The sequence below is a fragment of the Rhinatrema bivittatum genome, chromosome 4, assembly GCF_901001135.1.
Source record: "Rhinatrema bivittatum chromosome 4, aRhiBiv1.1, whole genome shotgun sequence".
In the NCBI taxonomy this organism is placed as follows: domain Eukaryota; kingdom Metazoa; phylum Chordata; class Amphibia; order Gymnophiona; family Rhinatrematidae; genus Rhinatrema; species Rhinatrema bivittatum.
Window position 1 is genome coordinate 265,821,921 of NC_042618.1, and position 24,551 is coordinate 265,846,471.

The following is a 24,551-nucleotide window of genomic DNA, read 5'->3' on the forward strand; positions in this document are numbered from 1 at the left end:
CAAAAGAACTCCCCAACATAGACCTCACTGACGCAGACACAGCCACTAATTCATGGTTTCAAATCACCACAGACATAGCAGATAGACTCTGCCCATCCCAATCCAAAGAAATCATAGCAAACAAAAATAATAAGAACCCATGGTATACAAATGAACTTAAAACCATGAAACTCAACCTTCGTAAAGCTGAAAAATCCTGGCGGAGGAACCAAACACCCACCATACTAGCACAGTTTCGCACCCTTCTACACACCTACAGAAAAGCCACTGAAAAAGCAAAGAAAGACTTCTATGCCGCAAGAATCCATCAGTTCCAATTCAACCCACAAGCCCTCTTCCAATACGTAACCAGCCTTATCACAGCTCCAGACAGACACAACCTTAACCACGACGATGAAACAAAATGTGAAAAATTAGCATCATACTTCAACACTAAGGTACAGACCATCATGGCTCGTTTCACACCTAACCCCAATCCCACTCTCCAAAACTTAACAACTCACAGCAATACTCCCAATGACCACCACAATCCCTTAACACCCATACAAACTTCAAACACCACCCTCTCAAGTTTTGAAAACACATCTACACTAGAAACTGAAAATATTATCAAACAACTCAAACCCGCCTATCATCCCTCAGACAACCTGCCCACCTCAACACTAATCTCAAACCCCACATCAATTGCCAAACACATCGCAAACATCCTTAATAAATCTATCTCAATGGGCCAGGTCCCAACACAACTGAAGCAAGCCATTATAAAACCCATCCTCAAAAAACCGGACTTAGACACCACTGATCCAGCTAACTATCGCCCAGTGTCAAACCTCCCCTTCCTCTCAAATACTCGAAAAAATAATTAATAAACAAATTACAGAATACATAGAAGACCACAATATTTTCTCATCTTCCCAGTTTGGTTTCCGTAAACACCATAGCACAGAAACCTTACTTATCTCCCTCTCGGAAACCATACTCAAAGCCCTGGACAAAGGACAGCCCCACATACTCGCACTGCTAGATATATCTGCGGCATTCGACACAGTTAATCACAACATACTCATCAAACGCCTCAAGGAAATTGGCATCACAGACAACGCCCTTCTCTGGTTGCAATCTTACTTACAGGACAGGAGCTATAAGGTAAAAATCGGCCGCAATGAATCCAAACAGGTCAAGCTATCTCAAGGAGTTCCACAAGGCTCATCCCTATCATCAACCCTTTTTAATATCTACCTCATACCCCTCTGCATACTGCTCTCCAAACTGGGCATCCAGCACTTCATATATGCAGACGACGTACAGATACTCATACCTGTAACAGACTCTATCACTAATGCCATGAAGACTTGGAATTCTGCTTTGTCTGACATAAACAAATTACTCACTGACAACTTTCTGGCACTCAACACTAACAAAACTGAACTACTCATCCTCTCTCCCCCCAGCATCCCCACACTCATCCTTTCTTCCCCCTTGCCACCAGGCCACCCTCCCACCCAACTCGTCCGCAGCCTAGGCATATGGATAGACAACCACTTTAACCTCAAAAAATTCATTTCTAACACCATAAAGAGCGGATTCTTCAAACTCCATACCTTGAAGAGAATCAAACCACTCTTACACACTTCTGACTTCCGAACAGTACTGCAGTCTATGATCCTATCCAAACTGGACTACTGCAACGCTATTCTACTAGGCCTCCCAAAAAATACCCTTCAACCGCTACAGCTCCTACAGAATGCTGCCGCCCGCATTCTCACAAATACTCACCGTCACGACCACATCACCCCAGTTCTTCAATCCCTACACTGGCTCCCAGTAACCTCCAGGATAATCTATAAATCCCTCACCCTCATACACAAAGCCATTCACAACCAAAACATGCACTGGTTCCCTGAACATCTCCACTTCCACAGCACAACCAGACCAACTAGAAAACAGCACCAAGCCAAACTCCTGACACCCTCCCCCAAAGTCATCAAACATACCACGATCAGAGAAAGATCATTCATTATAGCAGGCACGTCCCACTGGAACAAAATGCCACCCCACCTACGCCAGGAACCTTGCCATAAAAAATTCAAACAGAATCTCAAAACCTGGCTCTTTAAACTAGCATACCCTGACTAACCAACCACGCCCAAAGTTTCATACCCGACCCTCACGCCCCACCCCACGCCCCAACCCGACGGACACTCATCGAACAAACCTTACAACCATGACCCCCCCCCCTCAACCCCACCCCCTCCCACTTCCCTATTCCCCATTCCTCCCACCATCCCCTCCTCCTCCTCCCAACCCAACAACCCCATCCGCCCCCTACCCCCATATCCGCCTACTTACCTGCCACCCTGTAAATAATTAAAGAACCTATTTTTCTTCAACCTCCTTAAGAGTCACCTCTCCTTTACCCGCCCTTATTCCTATCACCTTGTGAATAGTTAAAGAACCTTCTCTCTCCTACTCTCCTCAAGAGTTTATCATCTGAATAGTGAATAGAAATTCAACTTGTAATTAGTTATAGAACCTTCTCTCTGTTTATCTATCCCTATCTACTCTAAATTATTGTAAAGCCTGTTGCTACGTTGCGTTACATTGTAAACCGAGGTGATGTTTTTAACGTGCCCCGGTATATAAAAATTCTTAAATAAATAAATAAATAAAAATAGCCTATTCCTCCTCCTTCTTGCATAGAGCACACTGTATTAGGTTTGTTACCTAATACAGTGTGCTCTATGCAAGAAACATCCACAAAATGATCATGAACGCCCTAGATCACGTTTTCTCAGAGAAGCGGCTGAAGTCCTGGCTGCCACAATTTTTCTTTATAAGCAGAACAGATGAGATGATTTTCAAATTGTTCCATTGTTTGGCAGAAGTCCACCTGTCCTGGGTCTGTTGAATTTGTCAGAGTCTTTAGCTTTTGCATGAATTCCTATAGATACTGCTCCATGTAGAGTTGATGAACTGTGATATGGGCACTCAGCATAGATCACTGGAAAACCTTTTCACCCAAATATGTCCATTGCCCTTCAGCACTTATCACACCACTTCTGGATGGTGGGTAAGTTGGATGATCCCAAAACCAGGTAAAGCTTATTGGCCACTGACAAGCATTATGCTGATGTCTGCAACAGCCTCATTTCGAGGTCCTACAGAAGCTTGTGAACTGGGACTACTGCAGAGGACTTATTCCTATCTCTGGAATCTCCTGGGGAGAGGCAAGCATTGGTGTGTGATCTTAGGTGCTTCCACAAAGTGGGAAAAATTCCTCCATCTTGGACAGGAGAGGTTCCAATTTCCTTCTCTTGCCTCCAGGGCCTAAGGCAAAAAATGTCTTCACTATTTCTAGCAGCTAGATCTCCATAGATTGGGGAACTCTCTGTGCTGGAGTTGGAGAGGTGACATCCTCTTCAGAAATCCAGATCTATTCATCATCATAAAGCGCAAGCTGTATAGACAGAGGTATACTGCACCATAGCAGCTCTATCTGCTTTGGCAGTAGTTGGCACAGAGGCTGGCTGCATCGACACTTTCCTTCAAATGGTGCTCTGGTCCATGGATGGCACCAGCTGCACCTAATGCTGAACATAACCTCAGTGGGCTGAAATGCTCTGCTCCAATACAGCTGATACCACCTTGGCATGCAATGCCAAGTGGGATAACTATGCCTTAAGAATGTGAGCTTTGTGCAGAGGATACGGATGACACCCTATATGGCTATGGGTCAGGGTAAAACAAATGACTGGCTCCATGGAAATCTTTCACTCCATAAAGGATGAAGGGTCTTGCGCCAAAGAGGCTACTTCCTGCCTTAGTGTTAAGGAGAAGGCTGCTGCGATGGAGTGGATTTTATCTTTGGCTTTGAGAGCGACAGCCATAAAGGGAATCCCTCATGATGTTTGGGCATTCTTACTGGCATCTCATCTGCCACTACAGGTTTCTATGCCATGCTCAATCCCTGAACTGAGGTGGATCTGGAGGGGAGGGGAGCCTTTCTATACATATGACTTGAGATGGGGAGGATTATCATCTCAACTCCTTGCGTCGAGAGCCCAATGCCTTGCTTCTAGATAAGAAACACCTCTTCTGTTCAGCGCCATGCCAAGGCTAGAGATAATTACTTTTTGGCACCCTCCTTAGGAATTCCATCTTCCAGGCATAGTGCTCTTGCACCCTAGGGGAAATCCAATCACAGTTGTAGCAGTTAAAGGAGCCAAGGCCTGGGCCCAGGCAGCAATAACAGATACTGCGCATATCTGTGACAGACATCTGACACTCACAGATGCATGGCTTGAAGCCACTGAGTAGGCTTCTCGGCCTTGAACTTCTGCATGGTCATCTGTTTTTTGTTGGTTTTTTTTAAACTAAAGTTCTGATCAAGGAGCTGCCAAGAGAGTGGCAAAAAAAAAAACAAACCAGGATGGCAAGGAGGCAGCAACAAGAGACATGTCTGTATAGTAGCTCGGACAAAGAAAGACTGAGGGGGTCACATGACAGTGTGCATGCTCAGTAAGGTTTTTACTGAGCGCTGGGTCCATGTCAGCACCATCGGATGACATTACCCACACGTAATGGCTAATTCATGCCTACTTGACGGAGAACCAAATGCACAATTCCATCAATAAACTATGGAATGTCAGCTATAGGGTTCAAAAGTGACTGAAAATGAGACTTGTGTGGCATGCATGCATCTGCTTGTCTAGGTCACTAGATAAAAATAACTTTGCAAGACAATTTATGAGATTGAAGATGCTTTCTACATGCTCATATCAGATTTTGTATAAATAAATGAAAGTCTGCCAACTGATTGATGAGGTCATAAGCTGAAAATACACAGGTTTGTAGGGAATGCTGTGGGTTTGGCTGTTTCTTAATATAAGCTGCAAGAAGGGCACAGGGAAATTGCATTCAAAACATCTTTTAAAAAATGTTATATTTATGAAGATTGAACTTCCTGGGTACAAACCAAACTGTCCATATAAAAGAAGAGGAAAATCTGGAAGATTTCCTTTGAGCAGCTACAAAAGCAAAGAAATGCAGAGATGTCACACAGTGAAGAAAATGTTTTTCAGGATGAAAGTTTGCAGACTACATATAAGTGAATGGGAAAGTATAATCATCAGTTACTGATCATTGGGACAAGCTAGAGATCTGAACGTATCCATAGGCACTTCCGAGTTCCACATGAGCTTTTAAACTGCATGTGGAGCAGACTACTGTTACCTATCATATCTGTAATAACCTCACAACATACACACACACAAATACAATTACCTCTCTTGGTTTTGGTACAGGCTCCTTTTTCTGTTGGAAGAAAGGAAGTTGAAGAATTAGATATACAGGCTTATCTGAACTAAAGGAAATAACCAATTGAACAATTCATTTTACTGGTTTTTCTGAAGATAATATAGTTTAAAATATTAAACATGTACAGATATAGGAGTACTGCTTATACTTCCAACACAGTCCAATTTCTTCATTTTTATGATCGACTAAAAGCACCTTCACATCTGATTTATACAAATTAAAAAGTGATTGCCAAAGTGAAAATTCACACACACACACATCATATATACATATCTCTCCTCTATATATTATGACTCAAACTGAGTTCAATGGAACATTTGTTTTAAGGGATACAAGGAGTGAAATGTGCCTCATGGCTGTGAACTGCTAAATATATTTTCAGGAGCAAACTGCTTAAAAATTACTTCTTGACTCAATTGGCAAGGCTGATGTATTCCTTTAATTCATACTTTTAATGTTTTCTATACCATAAGTGGTAATAATTTAAGATATAAAAACTTAGGAGAACTACAGTTTTAATCTGCTCCTCCCAGTCAAGTCCTGTTATTAAGTCCCATTGCGTTCCTTATTTGGATAGTTTGAAATTATTTGCTTTACAAAAGGGAATTTTGAAATATATGCTCCTAAGCAAGCAATATCAGAAACAGCCATATATAAAGCATTCAAATCTTGATAAAGAATGCTCAAGTTCCAGAGCAGATGCAATTGTCAGGCATTTCCTGTTGCCTTAGACCAGGGATGGAGAACTTCAGTCCTGCAGTTCCATTAACACAGCTGGCTTTCAAGATTCCCACAAACATTTGTGATGTTTGTACACATTTGTTTAAAAAATCAGGATGATCTGCCTAGCTCAGTTATCCTAAAAGCCACACCTGTTTGCAGTATGCAATATTTAGTCCTGAGGGAATTCTGTGCTACTGCGGAGAGCAGAATTTGCGCAGAATTGCCAAATTCTGCACAGAAAATGGCAGAGACCCTGGCATGCCATGAATGGAGCATGCCATTTGCGGCGAAGAAGGCGGCCCCTGGCGCACAATTCGCGGCAAAGAAGGTGGCCCCCGGCGCGCCATTCGCGGCAAAGAAGGTAGCCCCCGGCGCGCTGTTTGTGGCAAAGATGGTGGCCCTTGGCGCGCCGTTCGTGGCAAAGATGGTGGCCCCTGGTGCACCGTTCGCAGCAAAGAAGAAGGATCCCGCATGCCTTGGGACCCATTCCACTTGCAGCAAAGATGAAGGCCCCGGTGAGAGTGAATGTGTGTAGAGAGGGGTGTGTCTGTGTGTGAGGAAGGGGAGGAGAGAAGGGAGGGGGAGGATGATCATATTTCTATTTTATGGTCAATATTCTCCTTGTTTGGTGTAACTGGAAGTGGTGGTGAGTTTAAGAATAACTGCTTAACTTATCTATCACAAAAATAAGGCAAACTGGATTTTGACTCCCAGTTTTGAAGTAACTAACTACTAAAAAATAAAAATAAATAAAATTTGTTTTCAGATTTTGAAACACCAGTCTTTAAAAATCCCTAATATACAATTTTGGCCAAGACAGTTGTGTAAAGAAATGTAAATTCTGGAGGGCTTTTTGCTCTTCCCATCTCAAAAATTACATTTTTATTTTTCCATTTAATTTTATTACTTTAAATTTTATTAGAGTGAAAAATTTCAGCTTCCAACCTGCTTTAGAAGTTGATTAGAATATATATTATCTATTAAGTAGGAAACCACTATTTATATTATATATATATATTTGTCATCATGCAATTTATAATAGTCTCCTTAAAAAACAAAATCACATAAGAGGAGGACAAGAATTAACTGGATCCAATTTCTGTTGGTTGGATACATTTCGTTTAATCGGCAATATGAAGAAAATAAAGAGGAGCAAAAACCAGAAATACCAGGACACAGGATTGTAGGGGGCAGCTATGACTTTTTCTGTTCCTGTCTGAAATTAAAGAGTATGTACTATTATTTTTTATTATTATATTACATTGTGGTGTATATAAAATTCTTTGTGTTTTTCCTAGAATTTGCCCTATTTTCCCCCTTTACGTCTAAAATTATAATCTTCCTCATTTTAGGAAGCATTCATGCTGTTTCCCAATATTTTGGTAAATAAGGTGTTCACGGTGCTTGAGGAATATGCAGTATAGCCAACTTACTTTCCATATTTTATGATGCAGAGCTTGGTTAGTAACACTAATTACAGAATCTTGTACAATATCATCTCTCTCAATTTTGTTCTCTATGAGGGCTATGCATTAAGCATTTTCCCCATGGGAAAAAGCAATCTGGTTCTAACTCTTGCCATTCATTTTCATAAGTTCAAACTTTTGAAGACTGGTTATGGGCCCAACTCTTCCTGTGCCTGGTGTTCATGTGGGTCACCTCTAACTTTAGCTACTGTGACATTGTGATGAGTCTTCCATTGCAGTGAAATTTTTAGCTGAGGAAAAAGGAGAAATTACTACTTACTTGATAGTTCCTTTTCTTTAGTACAGACAGGTGAATCCAGAACCAGTGGGTTATGCACCTCTACCAGCAGATGCAGACGGAGCAAAGCTTACGTCACAGTATATCTACCCCTGCACAGACATCAGCCTGCTAGTATTCTCTGCAAAAGCCAACTGTGGACAAACTAACAAAAAATTTGATTATTAACAACTACTCCAGTACTCAGCCAAAGGAAAACCACTGAATGCAGACAAGGAGTGCAATAACACTAGTCTAAGGACTGGATTGAACTTACCAGTAATCCCTGGAACATACAGCCATGCAGGAGGACCATAGCACAACCATTCGGCAGCCAAGGGTGGAAAGGTGGATTCACCTGTCTGTACTAAAGGAAAGGAAATTATCAGGTAAGTAAGCATTTCTCCTTTCTTAACATTCAGACAGGTGGATCCAGAACCAGTGGGATGTACCAAAGCTACTCCCAAACAGGGCGGAAGGCTACCTACGGTCCAGTCAAAACCGCACATGCAAAGGCTGTATCCTCTCGGGCCTGCACATCCAGGCAATAATGCCTGGAAAAGGTGTGTAAAAATAGGACCAGGCCGCTCAGCGAATGTCGATGGCAGACAATCTAACCTCCACCTATTACACTGCCTAAGCTCTAGTGGAATGAGTCCTAACCTGACTAGGCAAAGGCAGCTCCACATGAGAGGCTGTGATTACCTCTTTAATCCAGCAGGCTAATGTAGCCTGTGATGCCGGCTCGCCATGTTTACTTCCACCATGAAGAACATACAGGCGATCCTGAGGGGTTTAGAAACCAAATACCTCAAGATATGCCTCGACATCCAAGGGCCACAACAGGCGACATTTCTCCACATTCTTTGTCCAGAGACAGCAGGGAAATGGACTAATTCAAGTGAAAATTCAAGTCCACTTTTGGCAAAAAGGAACGAATGGTATGTAGCTGTATTACCCCTGGAATCACTGGTAGAAATGGCAACCAGCAAGACAAGACCTGCAGTTTGGATACTTGATGTGCAGAACAAATTGCCACAAGGTCAGTAACCTCAAGGAAAGGTTATGCATTGGTTGAAAAGTAGGGCCTACTAAAAAAAATTCAAAACTAGATTAAGACTCCACAAGGGCACCAATAGCCTCAAGAAACAGGCCACATTTGGATGAGCTGACAAGGGTCCACCATTCACTTGACCTCAGAAACAAGCAAGAGCCGCCACGTGTACCTTTAATGAATTATGGGCCAACCCTTTAATTCAATCCATCCTGCAAAAATTCCAAAATGAGCGGGATCTTAATCGAACAAGGAAGAACCCCTCGATCCTCACACCAAGCTTCAAACACTAGCCAAACCCGCACATAGGCTAAGGAAGTAGAGAACGTTTTGCTTGTAGCAAGGTGGCAATAACCGCAGTAGACTATCCATGCTTCAGCAAATGAGCCCTCTCAAGGGCCATATCATAAGACAAAATAGAGTCGGATCTTTGTGAAGAACAGGCCCCTGCCATAGCAGATCGCTGTGTGCCGGAAACTGGGAGAGTTGTCTAAATATTAGACTTTAATAAGACGCTTGTCAGCACTTTTTCAAACAAAGATATGACTCAATTTAGTTAGAACAAATATAAATTTAATATTTCATATCTTTGGAAGCACAGATGCCAACCTTGCAAGACAGGCAGAACATCACTGTGTCTTACAATCTCTTGTGAAAGCTGTTACTTTGTAGTTTTCAAACCATACATAGAAAATGCTTGTGAGAGGATCATTTACCAATTTGACAGTGTCATAAACTAACCTCCTCTTAACCTGAAAAACAACCTCCTCCCACCTTAAAAAGTTCCTTTGTCTTAACATGGCTTTGATGCACTCTGTTTTCTTGTGATCTTCTGTGTTTTGTAAATAGATAGTAGGTACGTGTTCTGTTGCTGGTGCCAGGCCTTTAATTAAAGCTTTGACCTCCGGGAATCTCCAGTTCACCTGGCTTCTGTCAGTCGAGATAGGAATCTGTGAGAACCAAGCTTGTATTATAGCTCAGATATTGCCATTGATAACCTTATAGCCTTTAATTATAGGCTTTGCAGAACTTACAGGTTTCCCAGATCTTCCACATTCTTGAGTCTGAGGTCAGTCAGAAGTTCACTGTATCCCAGCAGTTTCAGTGTGAAGCAGACCCCTAAGGATTCTGGGACTGGCTAAATGAACCAAAGTTCTGAATCAAAATCTTCATTATATCAGAGTCCACCAGAGCTTTCTCAAATCTGCCTACCACGGTCTCCTGGGCCAATCTGGTGCTGCCCAACATGGGCCACTGGGGAAAAGCAAATAGCAGCTTGCCCTCCAGCCATTTCAGCATGAGGGCATTGATGTCCAAGTTTTTTGGATCTCTCCTGTGACTGAAAAAGCGAGGAACCTTTGCATTGTGAGATCGAATGTCGGTATATAAAAATAATAAATAAATAAATAAAATAAATAAAAGTTGCCAGCAGGGCCAGAAACAGAAGGCACCAGCGAGCCATTATTAGCTGAAATGCCTCGATTGACAATTCCCATTCTCCTGGATCCAGACACACTCTGCTGAGAAAGTCGGCTCTTACATTTTCTTTTCCTGCAATGTGCAAGGCTGAGATCTCCTAAAGATGTCCTTCCGCCCCATTCCATAAGTTGGCCTATTTCCTGCGACACTTGCTGGCTCTTGATTCCTCCCTGCCGACTTATGTAAGTCACTGTCGTCGCACTGTCCAACATCAGCTAAACCCCTACACTCACACCTGTTCATCTTAATGCATGTGTTTCTATTTTTTGTATATTCTAATTCTTTCTTTTCATTTTTAAGTAGTAATTTATCTTACAGCTGAGACAGAGAAAACTGGACACGACTTATAACACCCACCATATAATATTTATGATGAAACTGTTACAGTATTTTGATGGCACCTGTGTAATTGTTAGAATTCTAGACACTATTTACAGCATATAGTTATGTGCCCTATTGTGAACCATTGTGATGGCAACTGCTTAACGACGGTATAGAAAAGATTTTAAATAAATAAATAAATAAAATTATCTGGACCGCGCGACCCTGCAATCGGTCTGTGAACCACAAGCATGCCAACCAGACAGCACAGGCTTACAGCCGATTGATGTTTCAGAGAGGCTCTTCTACACTCCAGCACCCTTGCACTGTCAGCTCCTGACAGTGAGCTCCCTAACCCTGGAGGCTCATATCTGTAGTGAGTACTAGCCCCTTTTCTTAGATGATCTGCTTTAACCACTAACACAGATGAGGACTGACATTCATCGGTAGGTGAAGCCGAACTGAATAGGCCTGAGACTGTGGGCTCCAATGAGACAGAGAATGCACTGAATGATTTTTTAGGAGGTGAGTTGGGGTGGGGGGTATTGTTACAGACACATTCAGAGGTATCCATTGGAAAATTGACATAATTAAAGAATTTGTGACCTTCTAAGTGATGAAAATTCTAACAAGAGGAATAGATTTGTACACTGCAGTGTCTGCTAGCTGCATTGTACAAACCAACTCCTTTTCATCACTTAGAAGGTCAAAAATTCTTTAATTATGTCAATTTTACAATGGATACCGCTGAATGTGTTTGTAACACTCCCCCCAACCCACCTCCTGAAAAATCATTCCAAATCAAAGAGCCGCTTACAATGGTCCATATATAGAGTATCAGACCCAACCTTATAAAGAGTTGCTCTCTCTCTCCCCCCCCCCCGCCACCCCCCCGACATTCACCAGATTCCTGCACCTAAGAAGGAGCAGCAGCAGCAAACCGACATGTGTAACATACGCGCACCGGCTGAGGGAAATTGGAGTTACGCATGTCAGTGATTACACGTCAATACTGGCCCCGCCTCTGGAACGCCCATGCCCTGCCCCTTTTCTGCCTACTTTTTCTGGGTGCACGTACCTCAATGTACGTGAGCTCTTCCCGGCTATTTAAAATTCGTGTAGCTCCTGCACAGCCCACTTGCCTGCATATGTGGCCATTTTTGCACGCACAAGGTTTTTAAAATCTACCTTTAAGTGCGTAATTTTATCTGGGTAGAGTTAGGACTGATTTTTCCTACCAGATTTGTGTGTGAAACTTTACCTGGACAGTACTGAATATGAAAGCTCACTGGGTAAAATTAAGCACTACCCTGGAACACTTCCACCTATGACCTTTTTGACATGCAGAAAATTTACACGTTCAGCAGAAGAAAACATTCTAAGTTCGGTTTGTGTGAACTTTCAAATAATATTCATGTTTACAGACTGAATTACAGCACATAGAATGTGTTAAATTTACTTATGTCTATGTGCTTTGGAGTCAAGTACTTGCTAAAGTGGCAAGAATATGTGATGAACCTCTTTAGTGGTCAGAGATAAATTTTTATTGTAATATAGTACTGAGGAGAAATAACAGTTTACATAGCTTAACCAACAGGGAAGGCTTCCTTTTTGTTTTAGAACTCTAGACAAAGTTGCTGGGTCTGGTCCCAGTTGAAATATTACCTCACATCATCATCATCTGCAATGCACTATGGGCCACAAATGGTTGCCCTTTTATCACCATTTTAATGCTCAAATGTTACTATTTTATCAAATGAGGCATAAGAAAACTATCAAAATATCTTGTGTACAATAAATCAGAGGACACACAATTTTGTGTTCTGCAGTTGACAATACCTTCCTTTTAAATATTCCCAAAAATTAAAATACATAGGTGATCAAAGCCTACAGGCTCCCATAATTTTTCCATCCTTTATGCACTTATCCTTGCATGTAAGCAGTTGTATCTTTTGTGGACCTTGGTATTGAACAAGAAACAAATACTGAAAACCATTTAGTGCAGAAAAGCCAGGGAAAAAGCAGTAAAGAACCAACCGTATCAGGTGTATCTTTTTTCAAATTGTCCAGGCTGCTAGATTTCTGAAGAACTGGAGTTCTACAACAAAAAGAAAATTAAATGCTTGTAAAAAGTCAGTTCTACAACAAAAAGAAAATTAAATGCTTGTAAAAAGTCAGGCGCTACAAGGAAAATGAGACCTACATCTGAGCAACTAAAGATAGTGCCAGAGAAAGCATAAATCTTCGTATGGGGCAGAGATTAAGGTGGTAAATTAAGGAGATTTGTTTCTTCAGTTCAAATACCGGGAAAATGTTATCTTTGCCCTTTAATGCTGCCACATTTGTACCACAAAACATGATGTAGCACCGACATTACATAAATGCTGGCAGATTAGATGGGCTACTAAAAATGAAAGCAATAAGAGATTTTAAGTACCCCAATACTGAATGGGCGAATGTCTCATCAGGGAACGCCAGAGAGTTTACATTTCTAAATGACATAAATGCTGCTTCCTGGAGCAACTGGTCCTAGAACCAATGAGAGGGGATGCTATTTTAGATCTAGCTCTCAGTGGATCGCAGAACCTGGTGCAAGGGATATGGATGTGACGCCGCTTGGCAATAGTGATCATAGTACAATCAAATTTGACAATCACTGTGAGAGGAATAATAAAATTACTATAGTAGTATTTAATTCTAAAAAGGAAGACTACAATAAAATGAGAACATCAGAAGGAAATTAAAAGTAGTTGCAAGGGTTAGAAATTTGTATGACATGGGAAGATTGTTTTAAAATATCATGGAAGTTCATATAAAATATATTAAACAAGTTAGAAAAGGTTGAAAGAACACCAAACATCTACCAGCATGGCTAAATGGTGCTGTAAAAGAGGCTATTAAATCCTAAAAGGCATTCTTTAAAAACTAGAAAGGACATTATGAAGAAAATAGAAAACAGCATAAATGATGGCTAATCAGATGCAAAATATTAAAGGTCAAGACAGAATTTGAGAGGGACTTGTCAAAAAGATACAATGGTTTATAGTGGGCTCATGGAACAAATAGTGACTATGAGGAAAGGCTGAAGAGGTTAGGGCTGTTCAGCTTGGAGAAGAGACGGCTGAGGGGGGATATGATAGAGGTCTTTAAGATCATGAAAGGTCTTGAATGAGTAGATGTGACTCGATTATTTACACTTTCGAATAATAGGACGACTAGGGGGCATTCCATGAAGTTAGCAAGTAGCACATTTAAGACTAATGGGAGAAAATTCTTTTTCACTCAATGCACAATAAAGCTCTGGAATGTGTTGCCAGGGGATGTGGTTAGTGCAGTTAGTGTAGCTGGGTTCAAAAAAGGTTTGGATAAGTTCTTGGAGAAGAAGTCCATTAAAGGCTATTAATCAAGTTTATTAGGGAATAGCCACTGCTATTAATTGCATCAGTAGCATGGGATCTTCTTGTGGCCTGGTTTGGCCTCTGTTGGAAACAGGATGCTGGGCTTGATGGACCCTTGGTCTGACCCAGCATGGCAATTTCTTATGTTCCTATGTTCTCAGACACCCAGTTTTCTCAACTGTGAAGTATCTTGAATATCCACCCCTACTCCCACAGAGAGGTCAGACATCCAGGATTCTGAAGCCCAGGACTAATTGGATTACAGTGGGCTCTGGTAGAATAAGGACTGTAATGAAGAGGTACTCAGACTCCCTGCTGTTACCTTTATATAATATTTTCTGCACTGGAAAATTAAAAAGTCCAAGTAACAGAATATGAAATGATGTCTGAAAGGGAAGTACTCACCCAATGCACACAGAAACACTTCAATGTGATCAAATATCATTAAAAAAACTGCTTCTGCTGGGAGATTCAGTCATCAGAGGAACCAATCTGGGAATTCATTTTGATGGGGACACAACAGTTAAATGCCTTCCAGGACCCTCAGCTAATAGAAATGCAAACTAAGTGGTCAAACTAATATAGAAGAAACTAAGAACTCTGATATAAATGTTATCATCTATCTGGGAACCAATGATCTTCCTAGAAACAGTGTTCATAAAGTAGATAAAGATTTCCAAAATCTAGGGAAAAAGATTAGATGCATTGTTGCGGTCCCGACCGCTTCCCCTCTGATCGGGCTCAGAACTGCCTACCTCCGCGCCGGCACCCGCATATTCCCGCATGGCCCAGGTGCCGAAGCTCTCCCTGCTCGCCCATCTTCCACGTGGCGGACGCCATTGCTGACTCGTCCTTCGCCAGCCTAGCACACGCACCAGGACGCCCGTCTTGAGCGTCCTGCTCCCGGAAGCCCGGCTCCGCCTACTCTGATGACTTCACGCCCAGCTCCCAATATAACCGGCGCCCAGCCGTTACTCAAGCTCCTTGCAACGAGGTTCCCAACTGTTTAGTTGTTGCCAGTTGCGCTTCCTGATCGTCTCTCTGCGTTCTGCTGACTCCGGTTTGCTTCTGACTACGCTTCTGCCTGCTGCCCGCCAAGACTCTGGTTTGCCTCTGACTACACTTCTGCCTGCTGCCCGCCAAGACTCCGGTTTGCCTCTGACTATGTCCAGGACCTCCATGGCTGAGGAAGAGATGGATCCTCCTCAGTACATCCTGGATCCCGGTAAGGTTCTCCACTCCGCATTAACGGTCCTTTCCCAAGATAGGACCGTAGTTCCCCGGCGAGATTGGCTAAAAGTCCTACGTTGGGCCCATGACTCCCTCACGGGAGGACATTCCGGACGAGAACGGACCTTGGAGCTCCTCAACCGGTTCTACTGGTGGCCTAGTTTGCGACAGGACGTACGTACCTATGTGAGTTCATGCCCCACATGTGCTCAACAAAAACCCAGTCCGGGTCCTCCCTGTGGCCCCAGCCTCTGACTACGCTTCTGCCTGCTGCCCACCAAGACTCCGGTTTGCCTCTGACTACTCTTCTGCCTGCTGCCCGCCAAGACTCCGGTTTGCCTCTGACTACGCTTCTGCCTGCTGCCCGCCAAGACTCCGGTTTGCCTCTGACTACGTCTCTGCCTGCTGCCTGCCTAGACCCCGGCTTGCCTCTTACTACTCCCCAGCATGCCAGCCCTTTAACCAGGCCACCCGGGTCACATTCCATTTCGGGCCTTTCTTCAGTGACTCTCTGACTTTCCTGGTAGGCTTCCGAGCTGTTACTGGACTTATATCTCTACTCCTCACTGCAGCTCCTAAGTCCCAAGGGTTCGGACCCTACGGGCTCCTCCCGGGGGGGTCCCGGGCTCCGGGTGAAACCTAGCCTGCTACTGTCTCCGCCTCCCTGCCTGCCCAGCCATTGGTAGGCCGGCCCAAGGGTCCACCTTCTACCTTCCAACCTGCCTAAACCGGAACACGCATGGCAGACTATTGCCTTTTCAGAAGTATTACTCGTTCATGGAAAGGGAAAGGAAAGGTTATGCCATATAGGTAACTTTAATGCCTGGTGCAAAACTTCTAAATAATGCAGATTTGGATATATTGGAGGCTGAGGCCGTGTATGGAGCAATAAAAGATTATATGGTAAGGATGGCCTACATTTGTCAATGGCAGGAAAGAAGAAGCTAAGTGAAAAATTCAGACCATATATTATTAGGCATTTAAACTAGGGAGCAAGGGTGGGAGGAGGTGGCTAGTGAATGTGGCATGTTACCCCGAAGTAAAGCAGGAAGAATGAAGAGGAAGTAGCAAAAATCAATTAGTCAAAAATCAATTAGTTCAAAAAAGCTGAAACATGAAGAGCAGCTGGAAAGCTATGACTACAAATGCTCGTAGTCCGGGCGATACAATCCCAGACCTGCAGGCTCTAATGGTGAAGGCGGACTTGGACATTGTAGATGTTACGATGACATGGTTCACTGATTCTCACAACTGGAATACGACCATCCCAAGCTAGGACCGTAGTTCCCTCCAAGGGGGAGGAGTAGCTCTTTATGCCAAAAATAATATCCAAACAACTTAATTGCAATGGACATGAGGTAGAGAAGAAGCAATGTAGACCATCCTTAAAAAAAAAAAAAAGAAGATTGTGGTGTGATCTACAGGCCACCAACTCAAAAAGATGAACTGGACAGAGAACTAACTGAAGACATCCAAAAGGTGGGAAATAAGGGCAAAGTGTTGCTCACTGGAGATTTGAATCTGCTGGATGTAATTGGAGTATCCCTTTTGTGGAATCTACAAGAAGTAGAGATAGTAGAGGCCCTTCAAGGGGCTCTGCTCAAGCAAATGGCAATGGAACCTACGAGAGAGGATGTGATACTAGATCTAGTGCTTACTAATAGTAATAATGTCTCTAATGTTCGTGAAGGAACTCACCTGAGCACCATTGATCGTCAGACAGTGTGGTTTGATTATGCAAATAGGATACACATGAAGACCCAAGTTTTGAATTTCAAAAATACTGCTGTCAAAACTGAAGAACTGGAAAACTGGGAGAAAATGGGTGAGGTGGAACAACAGTAAGCCAAGTTAAAAGGAGCTATTTACAAAGGCAACAAATCTATGTGTTAGAAAAGTAAACAGGAGGAAAAAGAAACCGATCTGGTTCTCTAAGGAGGTGGCTGAAAAAAGAAAAGGCAAAAAGAACAGCGTTCAAGAAGTATAAAGGATCCCAAAACAGGAAAGAATATCTTAAAACTGAGGAAGACGAAGAAAGAAATAAGGAAAGTAAAAGGTCAAGCAGAAGAAAAGAAAGCCAAAGAGGTAAAGTGAGAAGACAAAATATTTTTCAGATATATTTATTTATTTATTTTACATTTTTATATACCGGGATTCATGCAAAATTTGCATATCGTCTCGGTTTACATTGTAACTGAAAAACAAGCATGAGAGAATGCTAATTACATAGAACAGGGCATAAAATTTGGGACAGAATACGTGGGGGAAAAAACTTGGAACATAATAGAAGTGGGAAAAGCGAAAATTTATCTTATTATAATATGTGATATTATAAGCTTGGTTTGAAAGTCATTTCTATAGTCTGTTGGCTAGTGTGGTGTTGTTGAGGTAAATTATTATCATAATTGGAACGCTTGCTCGAATAGCCAGGTTTTTAGTCTCTTTTTTATTTATTTATTTATTTATTTGAAGCTTTTATATACCGAGGTTTAGCGTATGCCTTCACCCCGGTTTACATTGAAACGAAACAATGATACATAGAACAAGTAGTGAAACAAAAGTATATGCATATAACAGGTCATGGAGCAGGTTGTAACAGGAAATAACTGAGATATTTTAAGCCAAATAACGAAAATGAATATAGAAACGAAATGTTCTGTCCGGAGTACTGTCGGTAGAGAGTTCCATAGTGTTGGTCCTGCTGCAGACATGGTACGTTTGCTTAGAGATGTTTTGAAGTGTGTTGTTAGGAGAATGTTTTTGTAAGTTGTTCTCGTTGATCTGGTTGGTAGATGAAATTGAAGTGGAATGTTGAGTTCCAGGTGCCCCGGGTAGGGAACGGAACCCTCTGCCCCAACACCAGCGCTCTCTGCTCCTTCCCGAAAGAAAAAAGAGAAAGTAGGGAGGTCAGAAGTGGTATAGTGAAACTGAATGGTGACAAGGAGCAACGTGTGGAGAGTAACAAAGAAATGGCAGAAATATTAAACAAATATTTAAGATTGGTGTTCACTAAAGAAGACGCCGGAGGATGACTGTTGCTCGTTAAGAAGACCATAGATAGGGATGGAGTAGATGAAACTCCATTTACAGAAGAGAATGTATGGGAGGAGTTAGGCAAACTGAAAGTGGACAAGGCCATTGGGCCAGATGAGATACACCTCAGGATACTGAGAGCTCAGAGATCTGCTGGCGGGCCTGCTCAATAGATCCTTGGAAACGAGAATGGTGCCACAAGATTGGAGAAGAGAGGTTGTGGTCTCGCTTCCCAAGAGTGGTAGCAGAGAGGAGGAGGCTGGAAACTACAGGCCGGTTAGCCTCATCTCAGTGGTGAGAAAATTAAAGGAGACTCTGTTGAAGGAAAGGATAGTGAACTTTCTACAATCTGGTGGGATGCTAGACATGAAGCAGCATGGATTCACCAGAGGAAGGTCCTGTCAGAAAAATTTGATTTTTTTTGACTCGGTGACTAAAGAATTGGATTAAGGAAGAGCACTTGATGAGATTTGGATTTTAGAAAAGCTTTTGATACAGTCCCACATAGGAGGCTTGTGAATAAAATGAGAAGCTTAGGAGTTAGTGCCAAAGGTGGCATGAATTACAAACTGGTTGACTGATAGGAGATAGCTTCTAATGACAAATGGAATCTACTCTGAAGAGAGAACCATGTTAAGTGGAGTGTCACAGAGATAGGTGTTGAGACCAGTTCTACTGAATATCTTCGTGAGCGACATTGCGGAAGGGATAGAAGATAAAGTTTGTCTATTTGAGGATTATATTAAGATCTGCAACAGAGTGGACACACCTGAAGGAGCAGAGAGAATAAATGTTGAGATTACTTACCTGATAATCTCCTTTTCCTTAGTGTATGCAGATGGACTCAAAACAAGTGGGATATAGTGTGCTCGTGCTAGCAGTTGGAGACGGATCTGACGTCAGCACGGGTACATATACCCCACAGGAAGTGTAGCAATTCAGCAAAAGCTTTTATGGATATATGTGTGACTGACCGATCGTTTAAATGAACAGGATTACCCTGACCAATTGATGGTAGCTGGAGACCGCCAGTGTTCTTAACTGGAAGGCGTCGACACCTGGCAGAGTGGAAGCCTATATAAGCAAACATGGCTTACCGTGAGTCGGCGAATCCCCATGTATACCGGCAGCTGGGCGGGATGCTGAGTCCATCTGCATACACTAAGGAAAAGGAGATTATCAGGGAAGTAATCTCAACATTTCCTAGCGTGTAGCAGATGGACTCAAAACAAGTGGGATGTACAAAAGCTACTCCCGGACTGGGCGGGAGGCTGCCCGAGGTCCGTTTAGGATTGCCCTCGCAAATGCTGTGTCCTCCGTGGCCTGAAAGTCCAGACGGTAGAACCTGGAGAAGGTATGGAGGGAGGACCACGTCGCCGCTTTACATATCTCTGCAGGCAACAGCATCCTAGTTTCTGCCCAAGAGGCTGCTTGCGCTCTGGTAGAATGAGCCTTGACCCGTAGAGGTGGTGGTTTTCCCGCCTCTACGTAGGCCGCCTTGATAACTTCTTTGATCCAGCAGGCGATGGTTGGCCGTGAGGCCGCTTCTCCTTGCTTCTTCCCGCTGTGAAGGACGAACAGATGGTCCGTCTTTCGTACTGCTTCTGACATTTCCAAGTATCTGGCCAGTATTCTGCCGATGTCGAGATGATGCAGTATTCGACCTTCTTCTGACTTCTTCAAACCTTCCGTGGTTGGCAAGGATATGGTTTGGTTGAGGTGAAATTATGAGACTACTTTGGGTAAGAAGGAAGGAACCGTGCGAAGATGGATAGCCTCTGGAGTGATTCTGAGGAATGGATCACGGCAGGACAGTGCTTGTAGCTCTGAGATGCGGCGTGCTGAACATACAGCCAGCAAAAACACCATCTTCAAGGTCAACAAACGGAGAGACAGGCCTCGAAGGGGTCTGAAGGCAGAACCCGCTAGAAATTCCAAAACTAGGTTAAGGTTCCACAGGGGCACCGGCCACTTCAGTGACAGGCGAATGTGTTTGACTCCATTCAGGAAACGTGAAACGTCTGGGGTGTGTGGTGATGCTGTTGCCATCACTCCGGGGACCGTAGCAGGATAGTGCTGCCACTTGAACTTAGATGGAACTGAGGGACAGACCCTTCTGAAGTCCATCTTGCAGGAAATCCAAAATGATAGGGATCTTAGCGGCTTGTGGATTGGTGCCGTGAGTTTCGCACCAGGCTTCAAATACTCTCCAGATCCTTATATATGTTAGTGATGTGGAGAACTTGCGTGCTCGGAGGAGGGTATCTATTACCGGCCCCGAGTATCCTCGTTTCTTCAATCTAGCCCTCTCAAGGGCCAGACCATAAGAGAGAATTGAGCTGGATCCTCGTGGAGGATGGGACCTTGCCGCAGCAGGTCCCTGTGTGGAGGCAGGGGTAGTGGATTCCCTGTCAGTAGTCTTCTCATGTCTGCGTACCAGGGTCTTCTTGGCCAGTCCGGTGCCACTAGAAGAACTAGGCCTCTGTGCCGCTGAATCTTGTGTATAATGGCGCCCAGCAGGGGCCATGGAGGAAAGGCATATAGCAGGATCCCCTGAGGCCATGGCTGTACCAGGGTATCGATCCGCTGGGATAGAGGATCCTGCCTGCGGCTGAAATAACTGGGTACTTGAGCGTTGGACCTGTCCGCTAGTAGGTCCATGTCCGGCGTCCCCCACCGATCCACAATCATCTGGAAAGCTGAGGGCGACAGCTGCCATTCCCCTGGATGTAGGCTTTCTCTGCTGAGGAAGTCTGCCGCGGCGTTGTCCTTCCCGGCGATGTGGACGGCGGATATGTCCTGGAGATTTGCTTCCGCCCAAGTCATCAGGGGGGCTATTTCTAAGGATACCTGTTGGCTTCTGGTTCCGCCCTGTCGGTTGATGTATGCCACCGTGGTGGCATTGTCTGACATCACTCTGACCGCTCTGTTGCGAAGTCTGAGGGCAAATCGCAGGCACGCTAGCCTGACTGCCCGTGCCTCTAGTCGGTTGATGTTCCACCCCGACTCTTCTCTGTTCCACCGCCCTTGGGCGGTGAGCTCTTCGCAATGTGCTCCCCATCCGTTCAGGCTGGCATCCGCAGTGAGCAGGGTCCAGGTTGGGGAGGACATTCTTGACCCCCGGCTCATGTGGCCGGGCTGCAACCACCACCATATCTGATTCCGCACTCTGGCTGGTAGAGGTAGGTGTGTGGTGTAGTTCTGTGATCGTGGGCTCCACCGAGATAGGAGGGCGCGTTGTAATGGTCTCATATGAGCCCGCGCCCATGGTATCACTTCCAGAGTGGATGCCATAAGGCCGAGGACCTGTAAGTAATCCCAAGCTATGGGCCGGGTGGCGCTCAGCACGGCTTTTAGACGATTCCAGAGCTTTGATCTTCTCTTGGAGGTCAGGCTGACCCTGTCTTCCTGGGTGTCGAATCAGACTCCTAGGTATTCCAGCGACTGAGAAGGCTGTAGGGAACTCTTGTTCAAGTTTACAACCCATCCTAGGCTTTCCAGAAGAGCTATAACTCTGTTGGTTGCCTGGCGGCTCTCCTCTGGTGACTTCGCCCGGATCAGCCAATCGTCCAGGTAGGGATGGACGAGGATTCCCTCCTTCCTGAGGGACGCTGCCTCTACTATTATGACCTTGGTAAAGGTCTGCGGCGCGGTGGCTAACCCGAAGGGTAAAGCTCGGAACTGGAAGTGCTGGTCCAGGACCTTGAAGCGTAAATAGCGCTGATGATCCCGATGGATTGGGATATGCAGGTAGGCTTCCGACAGATCTAGGGATGTGAGAAACTCCCCTGGCTGTACTGAATTTTTGACAGACCTCAGAGTTTCCATGCGAAAGCTGGGGACCCGTAGGTATCGGTTGACTGACTTGAGGTCCAGGACGGGCCGGAAAGTACCCTCCTTCTTGGGCACAATGAAATAAATGGAATAATGCCCAGAATTCATCTCCCTTGTAGGCACTGGGATTATGGCCTTTAGGGACAGGAGCCTCCGCAAAGTGACGTCTAGGGCCGTCCTCTTGATGGGCGAACAAGGAGATTCCACAAACCTGTCCGGCGGAAGCCGAAGAAAATCCAGGTAATACCCCTCTCGGATGATGGCGAGGACCCACTGATCCGAGGTAATCTCGACCCACCTGCGGTAGAAGAGGGACAGCCTGTCCCCTATGGCCGCGACCCCCGGATGGGTCGGCTGATTGTCATTGTGGGGTACGGCAGGGACCCGAACCCGAGCCTGTTCCCCTCTTGTTATGCTTAGGCCGAAAGGACTGGTTCCTGGCCTGCGAACGAGGTGCTTGGTAGCGAGTCCTGTAAGGGTTGAAGCGCTGAGAGTTTTTTACCTCTGGATGGTCTGGGGAAGGGGCGCTGGTTCCTCCTTGACCAGTCTTCTGGTAGACGGGGTAATGGAGAGGTGCCCCATTTATTGGCCAGTTTCTCAAGGTCACTGCCGAACAGGAGGGATCCCTCAAAGGGCATTCTCGTGAGGCGCGTCTTGGAGGAGGAGTCGGGATCTTCAATGAGCCAGAGCCAGAACCTTTCCTGCTAAAGTTAAGTCCATTTTGGTTGTTATCTGTTGTTATCTGTGCTTAGAAGTAGGGCATTATATCTGCCAATACTAGTGCACTGTCTTTTAAAAAAAAAAAGCACAACTGAAATAGATATTTGGGAGGACTGTAGTCTGCTTTAAACTGTTTCAGCCATTAGTTCAAAAGCAGTCCCTTCCTCCTCAGCCTGGGTTTGTAAGGGGAGGCAGTAATTGGATTAAGTTGCCAGAGCCTCATGTGCATTGGGAACTGAATTCACTTTGGAGCTGGGATCTTCAATGAGCCAGAGCCAGAACCTTTCCTGCTAAAGTTAAGTCCATTTTGGTTGTTATCTGTTGTTATCTGTGCTTAGAAGTAGGGCATTATATCTGCCAATACTAGTGCACTGTCTTAAAAAAAAAAAAAGCACAACTGAAATAGATATTTGGGAGGGCTGTAGTCTGCTTTAAACTTTTTAACACCCTCCCACCCTACCCCTCTACCCACCCACCCCTAGGTTTGTGTTTCTTATATACCCTGCCTAGATTCATAAATGGCAACAAGGTAAATTAGTATTTCCATAATTGCTATTCATCAAAAGTCACAACTTACCAAAATGAGGATTATCCAAGGTAACTGCTGTGGAGCCTTTATTCTGAGGGAAAGCATCTGGAAACTTAGAGCTTGCCCAATTTGTGCACAACTCTCTTCCTTGACAAAGGAGCTGACTGAGGTTAAAGCTCAATTAGCTTCAATTACAAGAATTACACCCACATTGCATTACTCGGAAAATAATTCCCCAACATCACAGAAAAACCAGAAGTCAAGAAAAAGAGATTCATTAGGCTCAGGCAGGACCCACAGTCACCCATTCTTGACAGATGGACAGCCAACAGGTACACCCTCCCACTCAAACAGGTCATTAAAAAATTATTTAAAATCCAGGATTACAGTGGGCTCTGGTAGAATTAGACCTGTGATGAGGAGACACACAATGTACCGAATGCAAAAAGAACAAAAAGCCTTCTCTATATTAAAAACTGAAGAAGTTCTTGAGAAAAACATTGAAGTGTTACCAGAAAAGAGAAAACAAACACAATGCATGCAGAATTTCAAGATCCATAAACAAAAGAAAAATCTAATTGAGATGGATAACTCTGTCAACAGTAGCACAACTGCAAAAGGAAAGAGTGAAGTGAATAACAAATCTCAAATAAAATCTCATAAGGAGTCCAGGAAAAGCAATAACCTTAAAGAGAGTACCTGGAAGGCTATGACCACAAATGCTCATAGTTTGGGAAATAAAATCCCAGATCTGCAGGCCCTAATGACTGAGGCAGAATTGGACATTGTTGCTATCACAGAGACATGGTTCACAGAATCTCATGATTGGGATACAACAATACCAGGCTATAACTTGTTAAGGAAGGACAGAGAGGATAGAAAAGGGGGAGGTGTGGCTCTTTATATCAGAAACAACATCCAAGCATCTGAGCTGCAAGGAAGTTGGGGCAAGGAAGAAGCACTATGGGTCGACCTAAAAAAAAAGATGACGGAGCATCCATTTATATTGGAGTGGTTTACAGGCCTCCAAACCAAAAGGAAGAGCTGGACAGAGATCTGGTTGAAGACATCCATAAGATAGGTAAGAAGGGAGAAGTGGTGATCGTGGGTGACTTTAATATGCCAGATGTAGACTGGAAAATCCCATCTGCTGAAACTAAAATAGTAGAGC

General features: G+C 44.0%; 1 protein-coding gene across 1 annotated transcript in view; it reads right to left on the reverse strand.

Moving 5' to 3' along the window:
- PPFIBP1 (PPFIA binding protein 1) overlaps positions 1 to 24,551 on the reverse strand; it is a 1,178,807-nt gene that overhangs the window by 327,362 nt on the left and 826,894 nt on the right. The window contains exons 16-17 of the mRNA XM_029597487.1: positions 12,674 to 12,734; positions 5,284 to 5,313 (exon numbers count right to left, since the gene is read on the reverse strand). Of these exons, the coding sequence (XP_029453347.1) occupies positions 5,284 to 5,313; positions 12,674 to 12,734 (91 nt within the window). The remainder of the gene's footprint in view (positions 1 to 5,283; positions 5,314 to 12,673; positions 12,735 to 24,551) is intronic.